This window comes from Buceros rhinoceros, unplaced genomic scaffold (genome assembly GCF_000710305.1).
Source record: "Buceros rhinoceros silvestris isolate BGI_N320 unplaced genomic scaffold, ASM71030v1 scaffold17748, whole genome shotgun sequence".
Classification (NCBI taxonomy): domain Eukaryota; kingdom Metazoa; phylum Chordata; class Aves; order Bucerotiformes; family Bucerotidae; genus Buceros; species Buceros rhinoceros.
This window is the reverse complement of record NW_010427617.1, coordinates 25,256-44,322: the sequence shown is the minus strand read 5'-3', so window position 1 is coordinate 44,322 and position 19,067 is coordinate 25,256. Positions and strand designations below refer to the sequence as shown.

The 19,067-nt window shown below is 40.0% G+C and overlaps 1 protein-coding gene across 1 annotated transcript in view; it reads right to left on the bottom strand.

Moving 5' to 3' along the window:
- Positions 1 to 19,067, bottom strand: part of PCNT (pericentrin) — a gene marked incomplete at both ends in the record, with an annotated part of 67,153 nt that overhangs the window by 28,679 nt on the left and 19,407 nt on the right. Inside the window, 14 exons of the mRNA XM_010141978.1 lie at positions 7 to 45; positions 481 to 710; positions 4,528 to 4,671; positions 5,669 to 5,831; positions 6,704 to 6,912; positions 7,355 to 7,560; positions 8,260 to 8,411; positions 9,307 to 9,453; positions 11,010 to 11,174; positions 12,585 to 12,818; positions 13,767 to 14,322; positions 15,352 to 15,824; positions 16,916 to 17,154; positions 18,552 to 18,768. Of these exons, the coding sequence (XP_010140280.1) occupies positions 7 to 45; positions 481 to 710; positions 4,528 to 4,671; positions 5,669 to 5,831; positions 6,704 to 6,912; positions 7,355 to 7,560; positions 8,260 to 8,411; positions 9,307 to 9,453; positions 11,010 to 11,174; positions 12,585 to 12,818; positions 13,767 to 14,322; positions 15,352 to 15,824; positions 16,916 to 17,154; positions 18,552 to 18,768 (3,174 nt within the window). The remainder of the gene's footprint in view (positions 1 to 6; positions 46 to 480; positions 711 to 4,527; positions 4,672 to 5,668; positions 5,832 to 6,703; positions 6,913 to 7,354; positions 7,561 to 8,259; positions 8,412 to 9,306; positions 9,454 to 11,009; positions 11,175 to 12,584; positions 12,819 to 13,766; positions 14,323 to 15,351; positions 15,825 to 16,915; positions 17,155 to 18,551; positions 18,769 to 19,067) is intronic.

Sequence of the window (19,067 nt, the reverse complement as noted above, 5' to 3'; positions counted from 1 at the left end):
CTGCTGAAAATCATCACGTTCATGTTCCCTTTCTATAGCTTGTTCCTGTAAATCCAGCCAGAGATAATGAAAATCTTTTTAAAGAAGTTTTGCATTCGTTAAAATATTGAGTACAAGAAAAATTTGGGGTTTGTTTTTCTGGTGAAGAAACTATGCTTACTTAAAAATAGTTAACACCTTTTAGTAGACCTGGAAGTGCAGCTAAAATTACAGGGAAAGAAAAGAAAAACACCTTTTTGTCTCCAATGTACATACAAACTACAATTAGCAATTAATAAAAACGAAAAAGTTATCCTGGAATACTACAGAAAGGAAATTTAAAGAGAACCTTGTTTTTCATTTTACAAGAATACCAAGGTCTTAATTTCAAACAATGGAAAGCACCCCATTTTAGGAACCATCTTCCAAGTCTCAGTCACAAACTAAGAGGAGTATTTATCACCTCCAAACCCATGCAAACGTGGTACCAAGCTAGCTTACATCCATGAACTGTCGTTGGTTTTTAAGCTGTTTTTCAAGAACTTGAATTTGCTGTTTTAATTCAGCAATCTCCAGCAACTGCGTAGCTAGGTCTTGATTACTATGCAGCTGTTCTTCCAGTTCCACCTCCAAAACTTTCATCTGAGAACGCAAGCTGGAATGGTCCTTTTCAGCCTGACACTGAAGCTCTACTTTCTCCTTTGCTAAAAATTCTACTTCCTTGAGTAGACCTTAATAGGAAGATAAAAATAACAACAAAGGTGTCAGTGCAAGGTACAAAAACCAAATGGAATTTAAGATGAGATTAAATTCAGGTACTTGGGACAGCATCAAAACCAAAGGAAAAGATCTCCTGAGATTGTCTGTAAGAGACACAAAAGGAAGTCTGATACTTGACTGCCCACTGGGTCTCTGAAAGCCATCTCTGATAAACCTACTGTATGATGCAGTAACGGAGGACATGGGCATCTGTTCTCAATACCAAAGTGAATCTTGGATGGAGGTAATTCTGGGCACACAGAAAGCTTTCACCTTCACCACTGGAGACCTTGTCAATCCACAGAGCCCCATCTCACCTGGCCAGGAGTCCTTCAATTTCCCTCCCTAGGTCCTTGGCCTCTCAACTCCAGTTCCACACTCTTCCTGCCCCAGAGCCTCTTTCCAAACCACACCAGATCCTCAATCCTCCAAATCCATTCTGTTCCAGATGTGCTCCATCCCTAAATTTAAACCTCACACCCCACTGTCAGCCACCTAGTCTCTCATAGCCATCCTTCTAACTGCCCCATCCTTCACTGTTCTACCCTAAATCCTTGCCACTGCTTCCATCCCAGCCTCCCGTCCTACTTCTAATCTATTCCTAATCAAGCCATCCAGTACAGAATTCTCAATTCCTCCAAATTGTCAAGATCCCTCTTAGACCTCCAACATCCAGTTTTGGGTCAGCCTCTCCACTACTTCTCTGCCTCGCGTCATGCTGGATACTGCTGCTGACATCTACGCTGTTCGGTTAGCACCCAGTCCACCATTTCAGTGGCTACCAGTGCCCAGCCCTACCCTGAAGCTAGGTACTATAAGAAAGCCAAGTTAATCCTAGTCTCTGAACCTGAGTGGGGATTAAAACTCAGAGAAAAACCATGCTTACAGAAAGTGAGTCCAGGTCTGAGGCTACAAAAGGAAGAAACACCTGGGAAAAAGATGGCACATATTTGCCCTATACAGACTGCAAGAGAAATACCACGACTATGAAAATGTATGTACTCATGACTTTTTATTAAGAGCTAATTTATACCTACAAACTGCATTTTCAATCAGTTGGATGCACTGAGTACACTGTTCAGGAGACCCAAACTGAGACACTACTGAAATGCACTTAGAGCAAAATATTTTAATGGGAATATAGCTAAGTAACCAACTTGGAGCTGTAATAGCCTCCTGCCATCATGAGATGCAACACAGCAAGTTAAGCAAGGCTGAAACACGCAGTCCAGAAAAAAGCTCCATTCTAAGCGCATTTTATTAGCGAAGCCATTCTACTCACATTAGTACTCCACACCAAAAAGGGAGGAGGCGTCAGCTTTTCAAGCAATAAGCCATGTCAATCAACTCCAAACCATATGATTTTTATTTATCACATATTCCATGTACTACAAACAATTCCAAACCAGAGGAAGAGTACTACAGACGGCTGGGGTGAGAGAAAGTGGATGAATTTAAGGGCTCAGCACTTGCAGCAAATGTAACTCTTCAAGGTCTAACACACTGCTGGCAAGAGCTGGACTGCAGCTACCAGGTAAGCATCAGTCCCCAAGCACACTCTAACCAGCAATGTTAGATGTTCCCTTCTGTTGAGAGGGCAGCAGCAAATTTCAGGACAGTGAGGTGGTCACTAAAAATATATTAAATAGTGTTTGAGGGAGCTCACAATAGCCGGAAGGAATAAAGATTTAGCAATAGGCAAGACAGCCCAGTGCAGCTCTTTAACTCTAACCAGAATTTACCTAGATAATTCTGTTTTATTCACCTGAGGGACTTGGTTTACCCATCTCACAACTTTGGGGGAAAAGAGGTCTAGAAACAAGAGAGAGTGAGTATCTACAAACCTTTGTTGCCAGTTTCCTCTCTCCTCCCATCACTAGCCTTCCTGACCATTCCACTCTCCCTCTTTTTTTTTTTTTACTGGTCTCCCTACTCAATCAATGACATTTCTTTAGTTTCCTTTAGACTTCCTGCAGTTCTTGCTGTATTTTTTTAGCTCTCCATTTTGTATCACCTCAAATATTTCTCTCCCCCCCCCCACCCCAACTAAATTGAATCATTTTGACAGTCCACTGTGTATCACTGGAAGCTCACAGCAAGCTTACAACCCACTCCATCCCTCAAAAGAAAAATGCAAAATGCACTTTAAAGCCTAACAGCAGCAAAATGTTTTGTGGTTTTTTTTTTTTCCCTTTAAATATTGATCAGTTAATTGAATATTCTTAGTTTTAGTTATTTTCTCATGCACTACAGAAGTCATAACATTTCTGCTAATATATTCACAATCCCAGTGATTTGTTGGGCCTATTTTATGAAGCACTATTCCTCTGTTAAAATAAAATCAAAACTATGAATTAATTCACTCAGTGTTACAGCAACACAAGCCAGAAAAAACCCCACACTCATCATTACAAACCTGAACCTTCTTTTTGCGCTACATTAGCAATAGATGTTCCTAGAAATCAAAACACACAGACATGTACGAGACAAGAACAAGACATTGTGATCCATCCAATCTTCCAACCCACTAAAAATTCCTATGGAATATGGATAGTGCCTACCTTTTATTTGGTAAAAATGCATTTCATCTTTATTATGACAAAGCTCCTGATGACATATGTTGATCCATGTCTGCAACTGGACTAGAGCTACTATAGAAATGGTTTTCTATTACAGCCATGCAAGTTTGTTGCAACATTCTTGGCTTGTCACACATTTTCTAATCAATATTCTCTTTTCACAATTTTCCCCATACAGAGATAGAATAACTAATGCATCAACCCCCCTTTTAGTTCCTGCCAGGGGATTAAAAGTCCAGCAGGACTCACTGCACAGACTTTCAGACTCTGTCACCTGTCACCTATTTCCATGGCACACAGATGTACTTGTATTCGACAATATCATGGAATGATTTTGCATTTCCTGTGGGACATATTACTTGCTGCTGTAATCACTTTCTCAAAGCTAGCACAACATGCATTTAGATTCAGTTACAGCCCCTGAATCTGGTTTTGTTCTGCTGTCTTTCCCCTGAAAAAGAGAAGTCTTCCCCTACCTACTCCTCTGCTTACCCAGGCAAATGAATGTAGGTCTGTAAGCCAGGACAATCTGCATGAGATCACTATTTGATCAAGTAAGATATTATTAAGATGCCATATGAGAAGACAGAGACAGACACAACTCTCAATACCAACAGATGTTTGACATACTAGCAGACTGTGAGCTTGATCATTACAATCTTTCCACAGTCACCCTTACTGATCGTGTGTGTGTTTGACAGGACAAGGCTAGGAAGCAGGGGAAAAGCTTACGTAAAAAACTAAGTACACACCATCACCACAGTTTTTTCAGAATTCAAATAATCTTCCAGGAATATTTTATTTCTTCTGTCAGTATTAAGCTATCTGCTTAGTCCTGGAAGCAGTCAAAAACCTTGACGTTCCAACTCTTCTCTTCGACTACAGTGTGAAACAATCAGCTTTTCAGTTACTAACTAGATGCTAAGTATCTGTTGCAACTAACAACCTGTAGTTAATCCACCCTCTTATTTTCTCAGACACATTCCATTTCTAATTAGCGCAGTACTCTCCACTAACAGTAATAGTGTCTTACAAACAGAGAACCAGCTGCTTTATTTTATTTCCAGCTTTTTCAGGAAGACCCTGCTAACCTCTGTACCAGACTGAGCTGTTCACCAGGACACTGAAACAAAGACTGATAATGTTATAGAACACACTGCAGCATGCCCTGACTGGAGACAATTTTCTTTTCCACGAATAGTGTCCTCACCAAGAACTACTTGCTCCTGGGTTAGCTCCTGGAAGCGTTCATGCATATTCTCCAGCTCCACAACAAGGCGACGTTCAGATTCCTCTTTCAGATTCAAGGCCTCTTCTAACGCAGCCTTTTCTGCAACATAGCCTTCAATAATGCCTAAAATCCCAAGTCAGAATGCAAATAAAGCAAGAGACAAACTCGTCTGTTGGAAAAAAAGCAGCTTGAAAACATGAGTAAATGACTTTTGCAAACCATGGAAGGTGACATAGAAAGGAAAAAGTGCAAGATGACTTAAATTTACACTGTAGCCAGGCTTTTTGAAGGAACTTAAGGACTACAATGTATGAATTAATGTATTCTAACAGATGAGGCTGACATCATAAAATGTCTCCAAACACGCAGAATGCATATAGGGATAGTAAAAACTTGATGGCCTGGGATCACCTCACAGATTCAGAGCCCAAGAAATCCAGCAATGATTCACAGAAAGGAAGGAAATGGAATTTTGGAAAAGACTCAATAAACCTAAATGACTAAGAAGGGGAATGGAAAGTATATGCTGTAATTAGGGAGAGAAGTTCAACTTGAAGGACCCAGAAACCCTCAAAGATTCTCCTACATAAAGGCAAAAAACCTCAGGTCATAATCTTCACAAGGGGGAACTAGACTGACCTTAGGCAGTCTGTGATAGTGAGAGATCAAGCACCTCAGCCTTTTCGTCTCTTCTTACAGGATCTCTTCCTGTCTGCCCTGCTCAAGCTCATGCTGAACACCCCCAAGGTCAGAGGGGTGGGCTGAGTCATACCAGAAGCGTACCTATCATCTTTTCAGCAATCCAAGCTCCTGTGTTTAGGCATGCAGAAATGCAAGCTGCCGTTTTAGAAGTTACGGCATTGTTCACATGCAGTCAATCGTATAAGTACAGGACTGAGCACTAGCACAGCTGCCCCAGGGAAATGAAGAAAATGAAGTAGTAGATGTGCAAGAGGAGACTCATGCTTCAAAAGTAACTCAGCAATCTGAAGCGCAGAAAAGGGATTATACACAGGCAAATAAACAGCAAAAGACACAAGAAGCCTATCATAGATACTTAGAGGAACAAGCTATGAGTAAATGACACTGAAATCGCATTGTATTGGTTTCATTTGCTTACCCTCTGCTTTATGAAGCTCTAGTGCCAGCTGATTCTTGGCCTCACTTTCCTCGCTGAGGCACTCCATTAGTTCCTGGTGTTGACGAACCACTTGAGCGGTTTCCTGGTTTCGGCGGCTGAATTCTTCTTCAAATTGCGCGTGGTTTTCATGCATTTTCTCCAGCTAAAAAAAAAAAAGACAAACAAAAAAAAACCTCACAAAGACCTTGAATGGACATGCAATGTAATAATACTACAGACATTTAAACAAAAACCTTCTTCATTTTTAACTTTGGTGCATGAAGGTGCAAGTTTTGAAGTTTCATTTCAGTACTAGGTTGAATTTTCCCCAAATCCCTGGATACTTTGGTGACTCCCTGTGCTCACACACCTGTATTTTTTGCCACAAGTCTTCCTTAGGCATGTAGGTTTCCTCACTGTGCATCAACAGAGATACCTCCCTGTTGGTTAAACTGCTCAGCTTGACACTTCCTGAGCCACTAGAAATTCAATGCAACCTGACTCTTCAATTCTTCAAGAGATTCAGGCACATCTAACAGACAGTGAAGTCAATACATCACCAAGTTTCCAAAGTACGGCAGTATCTTGCCTTCCTGCATGCAACATCTCAAGTGGAAAGGAAAGGAATAGAGCAGCCCCGTTCCCATTTACTTTATATTTAGCTTATCCTGGTGGATAGAACATTTCACAGATGTAAGCAAAGTACGTTTGAATGTAGCTGATGATGACGTAGAATCTAGGTGTGCCACAGCTTAGGCAAGAGCCTAAGTGAGTTACTCATCACAAGTGAGTTACATCCTCACGGAACCAGCATCAGTACCCAAAAGTACAAATTTAAGCAACTAATTCTAGGAGGGATTTTTTTTTTTTTAACACCGTGAATACACATTTCACACAAGCACTTATCTGTGGGTTGCACAAAATACCTGACAAGAAGATGAATTTCAGATGCTACCGGGTACTAAATACACAAGCTTACAAGAGATTTCGCATTTTCAGTGTAATTATACATCTATACCAATTAACAAGTTTTACTTGTTTAGTTGATTCCGTAACCAGTTCCAGAAGTCTCTCCACTGCAGTGCACAAACGATGGCAAATTTTCAGTACCATTTCTTCATTTTCACACGCCAATTCTGGCTTTGCAAAAACACTTTCACATAAGTGTTGGCTCAGCTCAGACCCTTCTTCAGTTGCTGGAGACAAGTTGTGTTCAGTGAGAGTCTCATCAAGCAGCTCATCTACTGAAAACAAGCAAGCTACGTAAAACACAGGAAAATGATACAGAACTGACATCAGACAGTGACACTGGTTAGTCCTGAAGATGTATGACAAGGTGAAAGCTTGTTCACGTCAATAACTCAACACTGAGAAATCAAGACAGTCTTTCACAACATTCGGAAATAGTGGTGGCCTGAGACTCTGCACTCCCCCAGTTCGTCTTTCCTGCCCTTTAATCCATTCAGCCTTTTCCAGCAACGTTTTACTTGTTGCACTATTAAAAGAACTAAAATGAAAGAACACTGATAGACACTGTCTTAAGGGCAGAGCAACTTTGAAAGAGACACAGAAAACACTGCAACAAGAAATATTCACCTTCTGAACCTCATCCATATAAAAGGAAATGAAAAGGCATTTTTCAAGAACGGAAACTGACTACACCTGGTTATGCAGATTTGTACTCACCTTTTTCTAGGTGATGTTTTTCTTTGGCTTTGAAATACTGCATGAATCCCATTTCTTCCATAATGCTGTGACTTTCTCCAGAAGCCAGACTGTCATCAAGGCAAAGACCAATCTTGCTAGAGATAAGGTCTTCGATAGCTACTGTGGCCTTCACCAACTCCATGAGCAATTTCAAAACATGCTGGTAAGATTCCTGCAGGCTTTTCCTAGAACAAAAGCATATCGAATACTTGAAAAACCACATGTACTTGATTTAAAAGGCACTTTGAACCCACTGAAAAACTGTCAGTCTAAAGCGGGTATCTTGCCATAGTTTGGCAGTTATCAGTGAAGATGATTCAGATAACTCTGAAAAAACAAAAGCCATTTTCACAGAGCAGGGTCAGCAAAAAACCCTTTGTCTTCTTCACAGGGAGAAGGAGCAATCACATTACAGTCAGAAGCATCTCAGGCTGCTATGTCTGTGGAAGCATCAGTAAGTAGGGAGAACACATCTACTCCTATAGCACCTGTGACATCCAAATAACTAGTGTTCTGACAGAGTAGACCACAAAAATCCAATTTATGAAAACATTTTAGTTGTAAAACATAAGCCAGTTTCTTAGAAGTGAGAGGGAACTCTTCTAGAAGCTTATTCAGCATGACAGCTTCTCTAACCCACGTATTCCAATGACAGATCCAACATGGATTCACATTGCACTGTGTAACCAAGTGGCATTCTCCATTTCCTTGCTTTTTCCAAGAAACTAGACAGTGGAAACCCTGAAACACCAAAGTCTCCATCAGACAACAAGAAAAAAAAAGAAAGAATAAAAATCTGTCTCTCGATATCATGATAGATTGGTGAGAAAGTAAGCGAACATAAACACACCCACTATGCACTATGTAACCCAAGACATACAAACCTTTCATCCTTGGACTGCTCAATATCAGATCTCAACATGGCTACCAAATTCCCTCCTTCCTGGTTTTCTCTGTCCCGTCGCTGAAGGAGTGTCTCCAGTTCAGAGTTGGTTTCCTCTATTTCACGGTTTAAAGACTCCACTTTCTTCTCCAGCTGTGGAAAATACAGTGACAATATAACAAAGTTGATCCTTTCACCTAAACTACAAACTTCACCCAATGATCTTACCCTTCATTGCTTTAATCATCTTCTTCGCTTTATAAGCTCTGTCTGAAAACGAGTTCCTAGAGCAATGTCTTCTCATATGTTCAGATGACACCTCCATCCCATTAATATATGTGTATATATATGTAAAAATACATATATGTATATATACACCCACCCTGACCCCCAGATTTTCCAAATCAGTCCAATTTTGTTAGACACTTTGTCTCAAAAGTAAACCAGCAAAGTAGTGAAAATATATTTGAGAGGAAACTGCAAGAAAGAAAAACTTTCTATGCCTGTGCCAACCTTCTCACCCCTCATTAAATCCTGCATGAAGAGCAGGAAACAAGAATGTGTTTCTTCTTCTTCTTAGCATTACTCCCAGTTTTCTCACTAAATATAAAGGCCTGACAGAACAGTCCAATATGCCAAATTTACATTTTGGTCAGAGCTTCCTGAATTGTCAGAGAAGTCATGAATGTTTTATTTCATTTTATCTTCTATTTTGAAAACTCAAAGCTATTAGTTCAATCACTGAAAGAGAACTGGGCATTTCTAAACCTCCTAATTAAAACAGATAACGTTTTTCCAGCCGTTCTCTCTCTCTAAAGCCTTCTGGATAACCCAGATTCAACTCAGTCCCCAAGTCCTTCTCCGTGGGGTTGCTCTCCATCCCCTCATACCTCAGCCTGTGTTGATACCGAGGACTGACCAAACCCAGGTGCAGACCTTGTACTTGGCCTTGTTAAACTTGAGAATCTTGAGAAAGGTGAGAGCACTGTGCTCAAATACAACCATGAAATCACATTTAAAATCTAGGTTTAAAATATTTTCCACACACCTGAATAATTATTGCTGCTTTTTCCTGTAGCTGGGCTGATAACAACTCCTTCTCCTTTTGGTGAGCAGCCTGTGCCTTCTCCCTCTCCTGAATCAACATCTGCTCCTTGTCATGTAGTGATGCCTTTTTTTCAGCTTCAAATTCATCCTGTATAAGTGACGTATATTTTGATTTACAGAGACACGAAAAAAACAGTGAAATAAAACCACTCCAAAACCCTACAACCAAAACCTCCACCCCTGCTGGTTTTTTACATGCACGCCTCACCTCTCACATTAACTAGCACTAACTTACACAGTTAACACCAATAACAGAATTATGCCAAAAGTATGATTTAAAAATAGGTAGATAGGTAAATGAACTATCTGAATGTGCTCACTGAGACCTCAGTCATTTCACACTGCTGAGATAGCGATGAGGAACAGAAAACAGATGGTTAAGTCAAGACAGAGATGGACAGAAGTCACTTTAAACAACTGCAAGTAGTACAACATGCACAGTACTGAGCTCCACATTGGAGGAGTGATTTACTAGGACAAAATGAAACTCTACAAGGTAGATTTACAAGGCTAAATGATCCAGAAGCCATTACATTAGATGTCACTTTAGCTCGAAAGCACTGTAAAGAAAGGGATTATTAGATAACCCCACTCCTGCATCAGCAAATAATGGAGGTGAAACAAGGTCCTGGGATCCCTTTCTAAAGAGGTTGAAAGGAACCCTGGTCAGTAATTGTTTCTGCAACACCAGAACTGGGAAATGGGTCTTCTTGATCACAGTATAGAGAACACTTCTGCAATTCGATCCTCTAAGCTGCTTTTTTTTAATTGATCATTCAAGAAAACACCAGAGACAGCTGGTACTAGCAGTACTAGCTGTACTAGCAGTAGAATTACCTCTAGCAAAATTTCAGTGAGAAGAGAGGTTTCTGCTGTACCAAATGCTAACTAAAATGTCTTGGCAGCATGAGAAAGAAAACCAGGAATTACTTCTGGGGTATGTGTGTAACAGTTAGTCCAGTCTCAGCTTCTCTGGACTAAAAGCTGGGGTTCAGTAATGCCAAATATATCCCCAGCAGCTTTTCCGGATACACTTGTATCCTCTGTTTTCAAAAGGCAGCTGCACCAGAGAGAGATCACAGAATGACCAGGACTTCTCAGAGGGCCAGAAGCAGGAAATAGGAGACTTTTTCTGCACCCCTGCAGCATCCAGTTCTCTAGAGGTTTCTGCAACTGTTAGGAGAGTCCAACCTCAGGTGGGCACACTGGTAGAAACAGTAAAGATCTGTTGAGATCTCCAATGGAGAAGCAAATAAGGAGATGGTACTTCATCTAATCTAGGTTATTTGTGCTCGACAGGTTCTCCACGTATGTTCAACACGGTGATTACACAGGTGACTATAAGCACTTGCTCCCAGTGTGTGGGAGAGTTTCCCTCTCTCTTCTGACCCAAACCGTGTCTTCTCCATTTATTTAACAGATCAACACGTGCTTGTCACCTAACCACCGACAGCATTTTGCACAGGACTCAGAAGATGATAGGCAATTACCACATCATAGACAAAGATAATTTTCAGAGATTTCAAGTTGAAAGTTTGGAACTCAAATGATGAACCCAAGAAAGCAGAAATTAAGAACAACTCCAAAAAAAAAATCTCACGCCTAAAGTGCTTACTGTCATCACGCTCCTGGTAAAAAGCTTACCTTCAGCTGTGCAATCTGCTGCTCAAGCAGCACCTCTGACTGACACTTCAGCAGCTCAATCTCTTCCTGGAACTGAAGCTGTTGTTTCAATTTTACCTCCTCAAACTGAGCCAGAAGAGCTGTTTGCACAGTTTCTACTTCAGAGGCCGATGCAGAAGCATACATCTGCAGACAAGTAAGCAAGAAAATATTTCAGCATAGTATTATAATTAAGGAAAAAAAAAAATCAAACCAAAAACGATGAAGCTCAAACAAATTCTAGGGGGTATTTTCACAATAGTGCTCTACATCCCCCAAGGTCATACTGAGCTGCTAGCTGTCATCATGCTATCAAAAAAAGCAAGTTCATTAAACTAGATAAGACGCAGCAAGGCATTAGGTCTCCTGTATTCATGACCATCAGGTCGGACTATCAAAGTACTCCCTACGCGTTCTTTCAACAGACATATCCTAAGAGAAGTTCAAAGAAATAAGGAAGAACGCAGGAGAGAGAAACACAGGCACAGCGTATTTTTTAAGCTGCCATTTCCCTTGTTCAAATGGGATTAAATGTTACACAGCTATATTTAATGCTATTATCCTATGAGATACAGCTAAGGAGCCATTCACTGGGCAGAGTATCATGTTGCGCACTTTATATTGACATTGACAATGGCTGTTTCATTAAACCCATTTTAATTTCAACCCGCAGGTCTCCTCTCCATTTCCCAATCCTGCTCCTCTGCTGAGGAAGGGTCATCAGGCGATAGAGCAACTGCTGTAGTTTAGCCCTGGATACGAGCTACGTGTAGACATACATGTTGTTCAGTTATAGCCAGATTAAGTTTATTTCATTTGTGACCTCTCCTAATATATGAATGTCATATCTAACATAGAAAATTTAAAAGTCTTGATTGCTTGTGGCTGCTTGCATCAATAGGAGGCAGATTGTGTAAAAGACTAGATAAACAGAAGATCTTACTCCACTGGAATGTTTAAAGAGAACTTAGTGTAGATGATAAAATTTTTATCCTTCATTACAAATGTAAATGTCATCAAGCTTACAAATAAACATTCCCAACAAGAAGAAATGGAAAATTTCCAAAATTCACTGAGGAAACATATTTGGAAATGAATTACCGACAATAATTTACCTAAGAAAAGAAGAAATCAATGTTAGCGAAGGTTGGTCACTTATAAAAGCTTGAAGCAAACAGTCGCTTTCCATAAATGCTTAATAACCTAAATTGTTACCTATTAGTTTATCAAAATGGCAGCTTTAAAGTTTTTAATTAAACTCAGCAGAAACTCAGAAGAAAGCAAGCCCACCCACTCCCCAAATAAAGAAAGCACTGCAAACATAGATTGAAATTTAAAAAATTCAAGCTAATACACATATATGAATTATCTTAAGTCCTTTTAGATAAAGCAAGGTTTAAAAACGTTAACTTCATCTCTTCCTATCTACAGGCACTATTAAAGAAAAATCCCCAAAGCATCTACATACACAGCCTCACTTCTAAGCTTACTAAAATTGAATTTACTTTATGACAAAGTATGGATTATTTGGGGTTTAGGTATTAGAAACATTCTGACCTCTTGCTCATGTTCATGCTGTGCTTTTAGCTTCCCCAATTCTTCTTCCAGCTCCCTGGAGAATTCTTCCTTCTGTTTCTTAATTTCTGCCTCATGAAGGTCCTGAAGTTCCTGGAGTGCTTTTCTATGCTTCTCCTCCATCTGCAATACCTCTTCACGTAATATATCCAGGGCCAGACGTTTTTCTTCTTCCAGCAACCTCCTTTGATTTTGAAGAGCTGTGTTTAAATCATCCTGTGTAATAAGGATTAATTAAAAAGGGAAGGAAAAAAGTAAGTGCAAACATTTTTAACCCATGTGTAAGGCACATGTCCTGCTGTATCAAAGCTTTTTAAGTAAACAGGAACAATATTGCCTCATAAATGATGAGCACACAAACATACACACACTTTCTATATCATTAATGGGTTTATTTTTCCTATCTAGAAAAATGTTTTGCAAATCCCCTGCTTATTCCTCTATCCATGACAGCACTTCCCATCAGCACAATATCCAACTTTTTCTTTTTGAAGCTTTTTACACTCAAGAACAACTAAAAGGCAGATTTAAGATTAGTTAACAAAGATAGGACAGAAGAAAAATACCCACCTTTCCCCCACAAGACCTTCCTCTTAGCATTTGTAGGCACAGAAACAACATCTAATCAGAAGCTTGCTAAGTGGACACAGTGACAGACTTCTGTTAAACGCCCTAAGACAAGATCCATTCACCCACGACCTGCTCCCAGATGCTACCTGGGACCTCTGGAGATACCTTTCTTCTCTTCTTCCCCTCAAGACGGTATCACTAGGGATGATCTTTAGATTCCTAGAGAGGTAGCTTAACATACAGAATTACATTTACTTTGTTCCAATCACTTCACTACCAGGCAGAGAAGCTACGAGTCACAAAATGGAGACCTTCCAGTCTGAAATACATTAAAATACTGAGAGAAAAACACTGAGAGAAAATTCAGTAGTTTGGGGGGCTAAGAGTTTGGGGGGCAAGGGGGAGGTGGTGGTGAGCAACAGATGGACTTAATTTTCAGCTTCTCTTTCTTATTTTAGGTCACAGTATGGCCACTCAGAAGTGTTAGTGCTAGCCCAAAGGAGATTGTGGAAATATACCCCAAGAACTTCCCACACTATGTACCCTGAAATTTCACCTTCTATGCCAAGTTTTCTTTCTTTCTGACTGACTCACCTTATGAACTTCTTCTGCTTCAACAGCCATGGCCTTAAGTTTTTCCATATGAACAGTAGTTAGTTCAATTTTCAAATTATTTTGGGAAAGCTCAAGTTCTTCCGCATGCTTTAATTTCAAAATCTCCATCTCCTGCACCAAGCGTGCTTCATGCATTTTATCCTTTTCATGAAGCTGTTCTGTGTGCTGCAACTGCAGCTTCTCCAGGGCCTGACTGTGTTCATCTCTTATATTCTGAATTTCAGACAGGTAGGATGACTCCACAGAATCCAGATTTGATAAGTGTTTAGCCTCTAGCTCATCGATTTGTGCCTGATGCTTTGTCTGTAGTTCAGCAACACAAGCTTCAAGCTGAATCTGCTGTTTACTTTCTAATGTAGATTTAAGTGTCTCGATTTCAGCTTCGTGCTTTGTCTGAAACTCGGCTGTAAGTGACAAAATTTGCTGCTTGTGCTTCTCCTGTAACTGCTGACTTAGGACTTCCAGCTTACTGACGTGTTTCTTTTTCAGCTCTTGGAGAAGAATCTGAGTCTCAGCTTTGTGTTCCTCCATAAGCCTATATTATTTCCAGGAAAGTTAAGAGAATATTGTCAAAAAGGCATTGTTTAAAAAAATAATTGAAATAATAAAAATCAAAGAAAAATAAGTAGGCCTTACTTTGCCTCCACAAATTTTACTTTACATTTCAAATACAGAACTAATTCAAAGCAAGCCACAAGAATGATTTCATAGCCACATAATTAAAGGTTTCGGCAATGTCACTTGGTAGCATCTGGTTATTACTAGGTACACAGGCACCCCTGTTAAATTACTCACTAACATGGAGCAACACACAAGCACCGTTCACTGTCTCTCTGTTAAGAGAAAATATTGCCATCTGAGAGCACCTAGGACATCGTATATACATTGTCTACATCTCAGATGTGTTATCTGCAAGTAAATGAACTGTCATAAGAAATGTCTCTAGAGGAAGTGTCTGTGGGATACCTGAGGGCTCCTCCAAACTCAGCTCTCTGAGGTCTGCTTAAAGCTTGATGCAGAAGATTTAGTATCAGAGATGCTGCAGTTTACTGTAATCATTAACTACAGTATTTTTAGATACTGACACCAATAATTAAAAAGTGATTGATTATTTAAAGGATAATTTCATTTTTCAGTGTTTTCTTACTGTAATTATTTCCTCAGTCTTGTCCTATGAGTGTATGTTTGGGGAGGAAAGAAGGAGTAAATTTGAAGTAATGCATGCAAATACAAACATGTAGCTTGAATATTTCCTTTACTACGCTTAAAACAATGAGGGTAGGAAGGCAGGAAAAACTGAGCAGTTACAACCTTCACATCTAACCAGAACTGAAGAACACCATAGGTGGCCCATCAACCTCAGCATTTAGTGGTTAACCCCAGGCTAGGGTACAATTTTCAGCTGTGTATTGTATTCGTAATTAACAGGCAGAACTTGACTACACTTCATTTGATTTGCAACACTACACTAAATGTATTTACATGAAGTAAAATTCTGTAGTTTACTGTAATAGGCAGAAATGCTGAACCAGTAAGTGAAAGTGCTCAAATACTCAGGACTCACTTGTTCTGTGCTTCAAGTTTCAGGGCACATTCTTCCTGCAGACAAAGCATGGCCTTTTCCATTTCTTTCGCCATGAGCGCTTTGGCTGTCTGCAGGTCCATGTCATACTGCTCCTGAGATTTCTGCATAGCCTGTGCGCTTGCTAGGCTGTCCTCCAACTGCTGCAAGTTGTTCTGCTGCTCTTTTACTAGCTTCTCCAATTCTATGATTTTGGCAGCTTGGTGATCTTGAAGTTGATTCATTTCAGCTTCTCGAAGTTCAAACTCCTTTTGTAAATTCTGCTTCTCATGTTCCGCTCTGTTTTGCAGTTCTATCCGCAACAATGATAACTTCTCTTCTGCTTGGATTCTCTGGTCCTCGCTTTCATATTTCCATTTCTTTTCTTTTTCTTTGTACATAGCCTCTATTTTCTGGACTTCTTCTCTGGCTTCCCTTAGTTTATTCTTGTGATCCTCAACAATTTCATATTTGACCTATGAACACAGTTATTTAAAAAAATGCATAAAAGACCAAAACTAGACTGAAGTGTGAATCCTCAGGCATTTAAGGTCTTGGAAATGAAGAGGCAGAAAAGAAAGTCAAAACCTCCGGATTTTGATTAACACACAATCCATGTAAACTTTTGTGGGAGGACTGGAAATAGAGAGGCAGTTGAGGAAATTGGTTCACTCTGTTTCTGAGAGCAAGAGATCAGAAGGCAAACAAAAATCTATGTCTCCAGACAGAGAGTCAGCATGTGGGACAGGCTCATTTCAAACACTGCACTCTGTACATGCTGATCTTTTACCCAGGCAGCAGTGCCACAAACAAGATACTGCAGGTGGCAGGAGTAACGTAGTAGTACTGAAAGCTTCACCACTGAAAGCTTCAGCTGAGTCTCCCTGTCATCTACCAACAGTTCGTTACTGTTTAACTTGGCCTGTTCCACCTGTTTCTAAGTCTGGGGAAGGATACACATACTCATCTCTCTTTAAAGAGGGAGAGTAAGAGGACTTGAAAAGAAGTGATCTGAAAAATTATTTCTAGTTATTTGCTATCAAACCTAGAAATTTCTTAAAGAGGATCCATTCAGCAGAGGGGCTTTCTCCACCCACCACAGTGCTTTCTGCTCACTTCTCCATTACCACACAACACGCTGCAGTGTGCAAGTGCACCGTGTTACTTTTCCAGTGGATGTTATTTCTCCTACAACGCACTGCAGGGAGCTGTTCAGGACAAGGACCTTTCCGTGTTGGAGTGGTATACGTATGCTCGACCCACATCAATATAAAAGGTAGACTGGATCAACCCTTAAAGCACCTCACCTGCCTTCTCACACTATCTCTGCTCTGCTCTCAGAGAAACGTTCACCTGCAAAGAAACTAAGTGTTTAATATTAAAGTGCTCTGAACTTCAGACTCATGTTCCAGTATTTGTGTGAATCCATGCAAGCCCATTTACAGCTGAAGCTACTAGCACTGAACTACAGACCTTTAGAGGCAGTGCTGCTTCTACCTGCCTTGGCCTTTCCAACAGATCTGAGCTAACCCAACTCCATTCAAAACAGTACTGTAACGGGAATTACCTTTTCCATTTCCTCTTTCAGATGCTTTTCATTCTGCACAGAGAAGTCTTTTTGTTTAGTAATCTCATCCTTTAAGTGTTTTATTTCTTCCGAAAGCTCTGCAATATGCTGTTTCTCAGAGTGGAAGAGAGCAAGCTTAGCTTTGTGCTCTTCCTCCAACACAGACACTCGCTCAGCCACCTCCATTTCAACTTGACGTGCTGCATCTTGAGCACTCTGTAGGCGCAGTTTTGTGATTTCTGTAAAGAAAAAAGAAAAAAAAAAACAAACATGAAATGGCATTCTGGAAAATTTATTTGATTTTAACAGGTCCTGTTAACGCAGAGAAATAAGGCTGAACGTGGTCAACTGTGCAGTACCCATATGAACTACTACCCCTTTTGTACTCTGTTCTGCTTAATCACCACCTTCGAAATTTATCAGTATCAACACACACAGATTAACAGGGATGGATCATGAAACCTGTGGCAGGACCTCCTTCCTATCAGCAACAGCCACAGGAGCTGACTCCCTTCTTGTGCAATGCAAGGGCAGATTTTATGGAAGTTTTATCTCCTCTTTTGCACATACCGTTTACATAAGGTATTTCCCCCAAAAGCAGATGGGACAACTAAACATTTTAATTCATGCAGTTCTGATATAACATCTAGTATTAAAAATCAACAAATAAATTACTGAAGATAAGAAATACAACTGCAAATTAAAGAAGCTGTACTGCTCCTTTTACCTAACATGCAACGGAATAAGGCTATGTCCATGTGCCTTATATAGCTAACTCTAAGTTAGGGATTATAAATTCAAACATTTGTGTGTCATCCTGGGCTCCTAGAAAGAACCTGCAGGTGCAAAAAACTGCCATGATTCCTTACCTGCACCTCAACAATATATGCATTCTATACTGAACCAGTACAAGGCAGTACATTCCTGTCAATTACAATTCCAAGAAAAGCAGCAACTATTAAGAAATTACATAAACCCATGATCACATAGAAAGTCTCATTAAATATAGCCGTAAGAGGAACTTTAACCTCAACTCTACAGCAAAAGAAGCTTATTACAAATTCTGCTACCCATAAACACTTTGTTCAAAAAAATTCATCCCCATAGGTATGCCAACTAGTGAAAAACACAGAAGGAAAACTAAATATTAACGTTAAATGAGCAGAGCACTCTCAAAAGAAACATAGGCAAATGAAATATCAAAGAAGTGGGTCTGCTCTATGGAACAGACTGAGAACTGGCCTATTTCATGCAAATAACAAAACACATTTAAACACAGCTGACAGACAGCAGCTAGACATTTTCAAATAAATATTCATTCAGGAATTGACAGTGCCCTTCTAGGCATCAAGAAGGGAAATTTCATTAACTCCTTTTAGCAACTACTCCACAGTTGTAGTAGATTTTACTACAGACTAAACAAATTCAGGTCACCACATCTTTGGGATTGCAACTCAACATGCCTCTAAAAGTCAAAAAGCCCGATGCCAGGGATTAATATAGATTGAGTGTTTGCTACAGTGTAGGTTAAACCAGCAACAACTGGAAAACTTCTTAAGATGAGCCTATTTAAAAAAAAATACAAGCTACACAAGCAGCTTACTGTTCTACTTCCCAGTCCGTCAGATCATCTTACCTTTAATATGTTGTTCTGAAAGTTGGGCGCGAAGCTGCTCAAGTTCTAAACAATGCTTCCTTTTCATCTCTTCAATTTCTGTTATGTATTTGTCTGACAGATCCATCTTCATTTTCAATAGGTCCTCCTTATATTGAAGTGCAAGGGAAAATCTTAAGGAATCCAATTCATGCTTGTGTTGTTCTTTAAGTTCTACTTGCAAACAAGCAAGTTCTTCCTACATAAGAAATGAGTTAGAAAGACACCTTCAGCTTTGAAGAAACTGAGAATCTTCCAAAGAGAACATTACATGAATTGCACTGTAAAGCACCTGCTTGACGTGTATCATGTTCCTAAAAACCTTGCTGGTCCATTCCTGCCACTCCATCTGCTACTAGAGCAGATGGATGCACTTTGGAACCACGCTGCAAGGCAGAGCCGAGTTTCAGGAGCTGTCTGAAAGTACAATAGAGGACCAAGTCCCACACACGTGGGTAAAGAAACTATTGACTGTCAGCAATGAAGAGACCCCCTTCT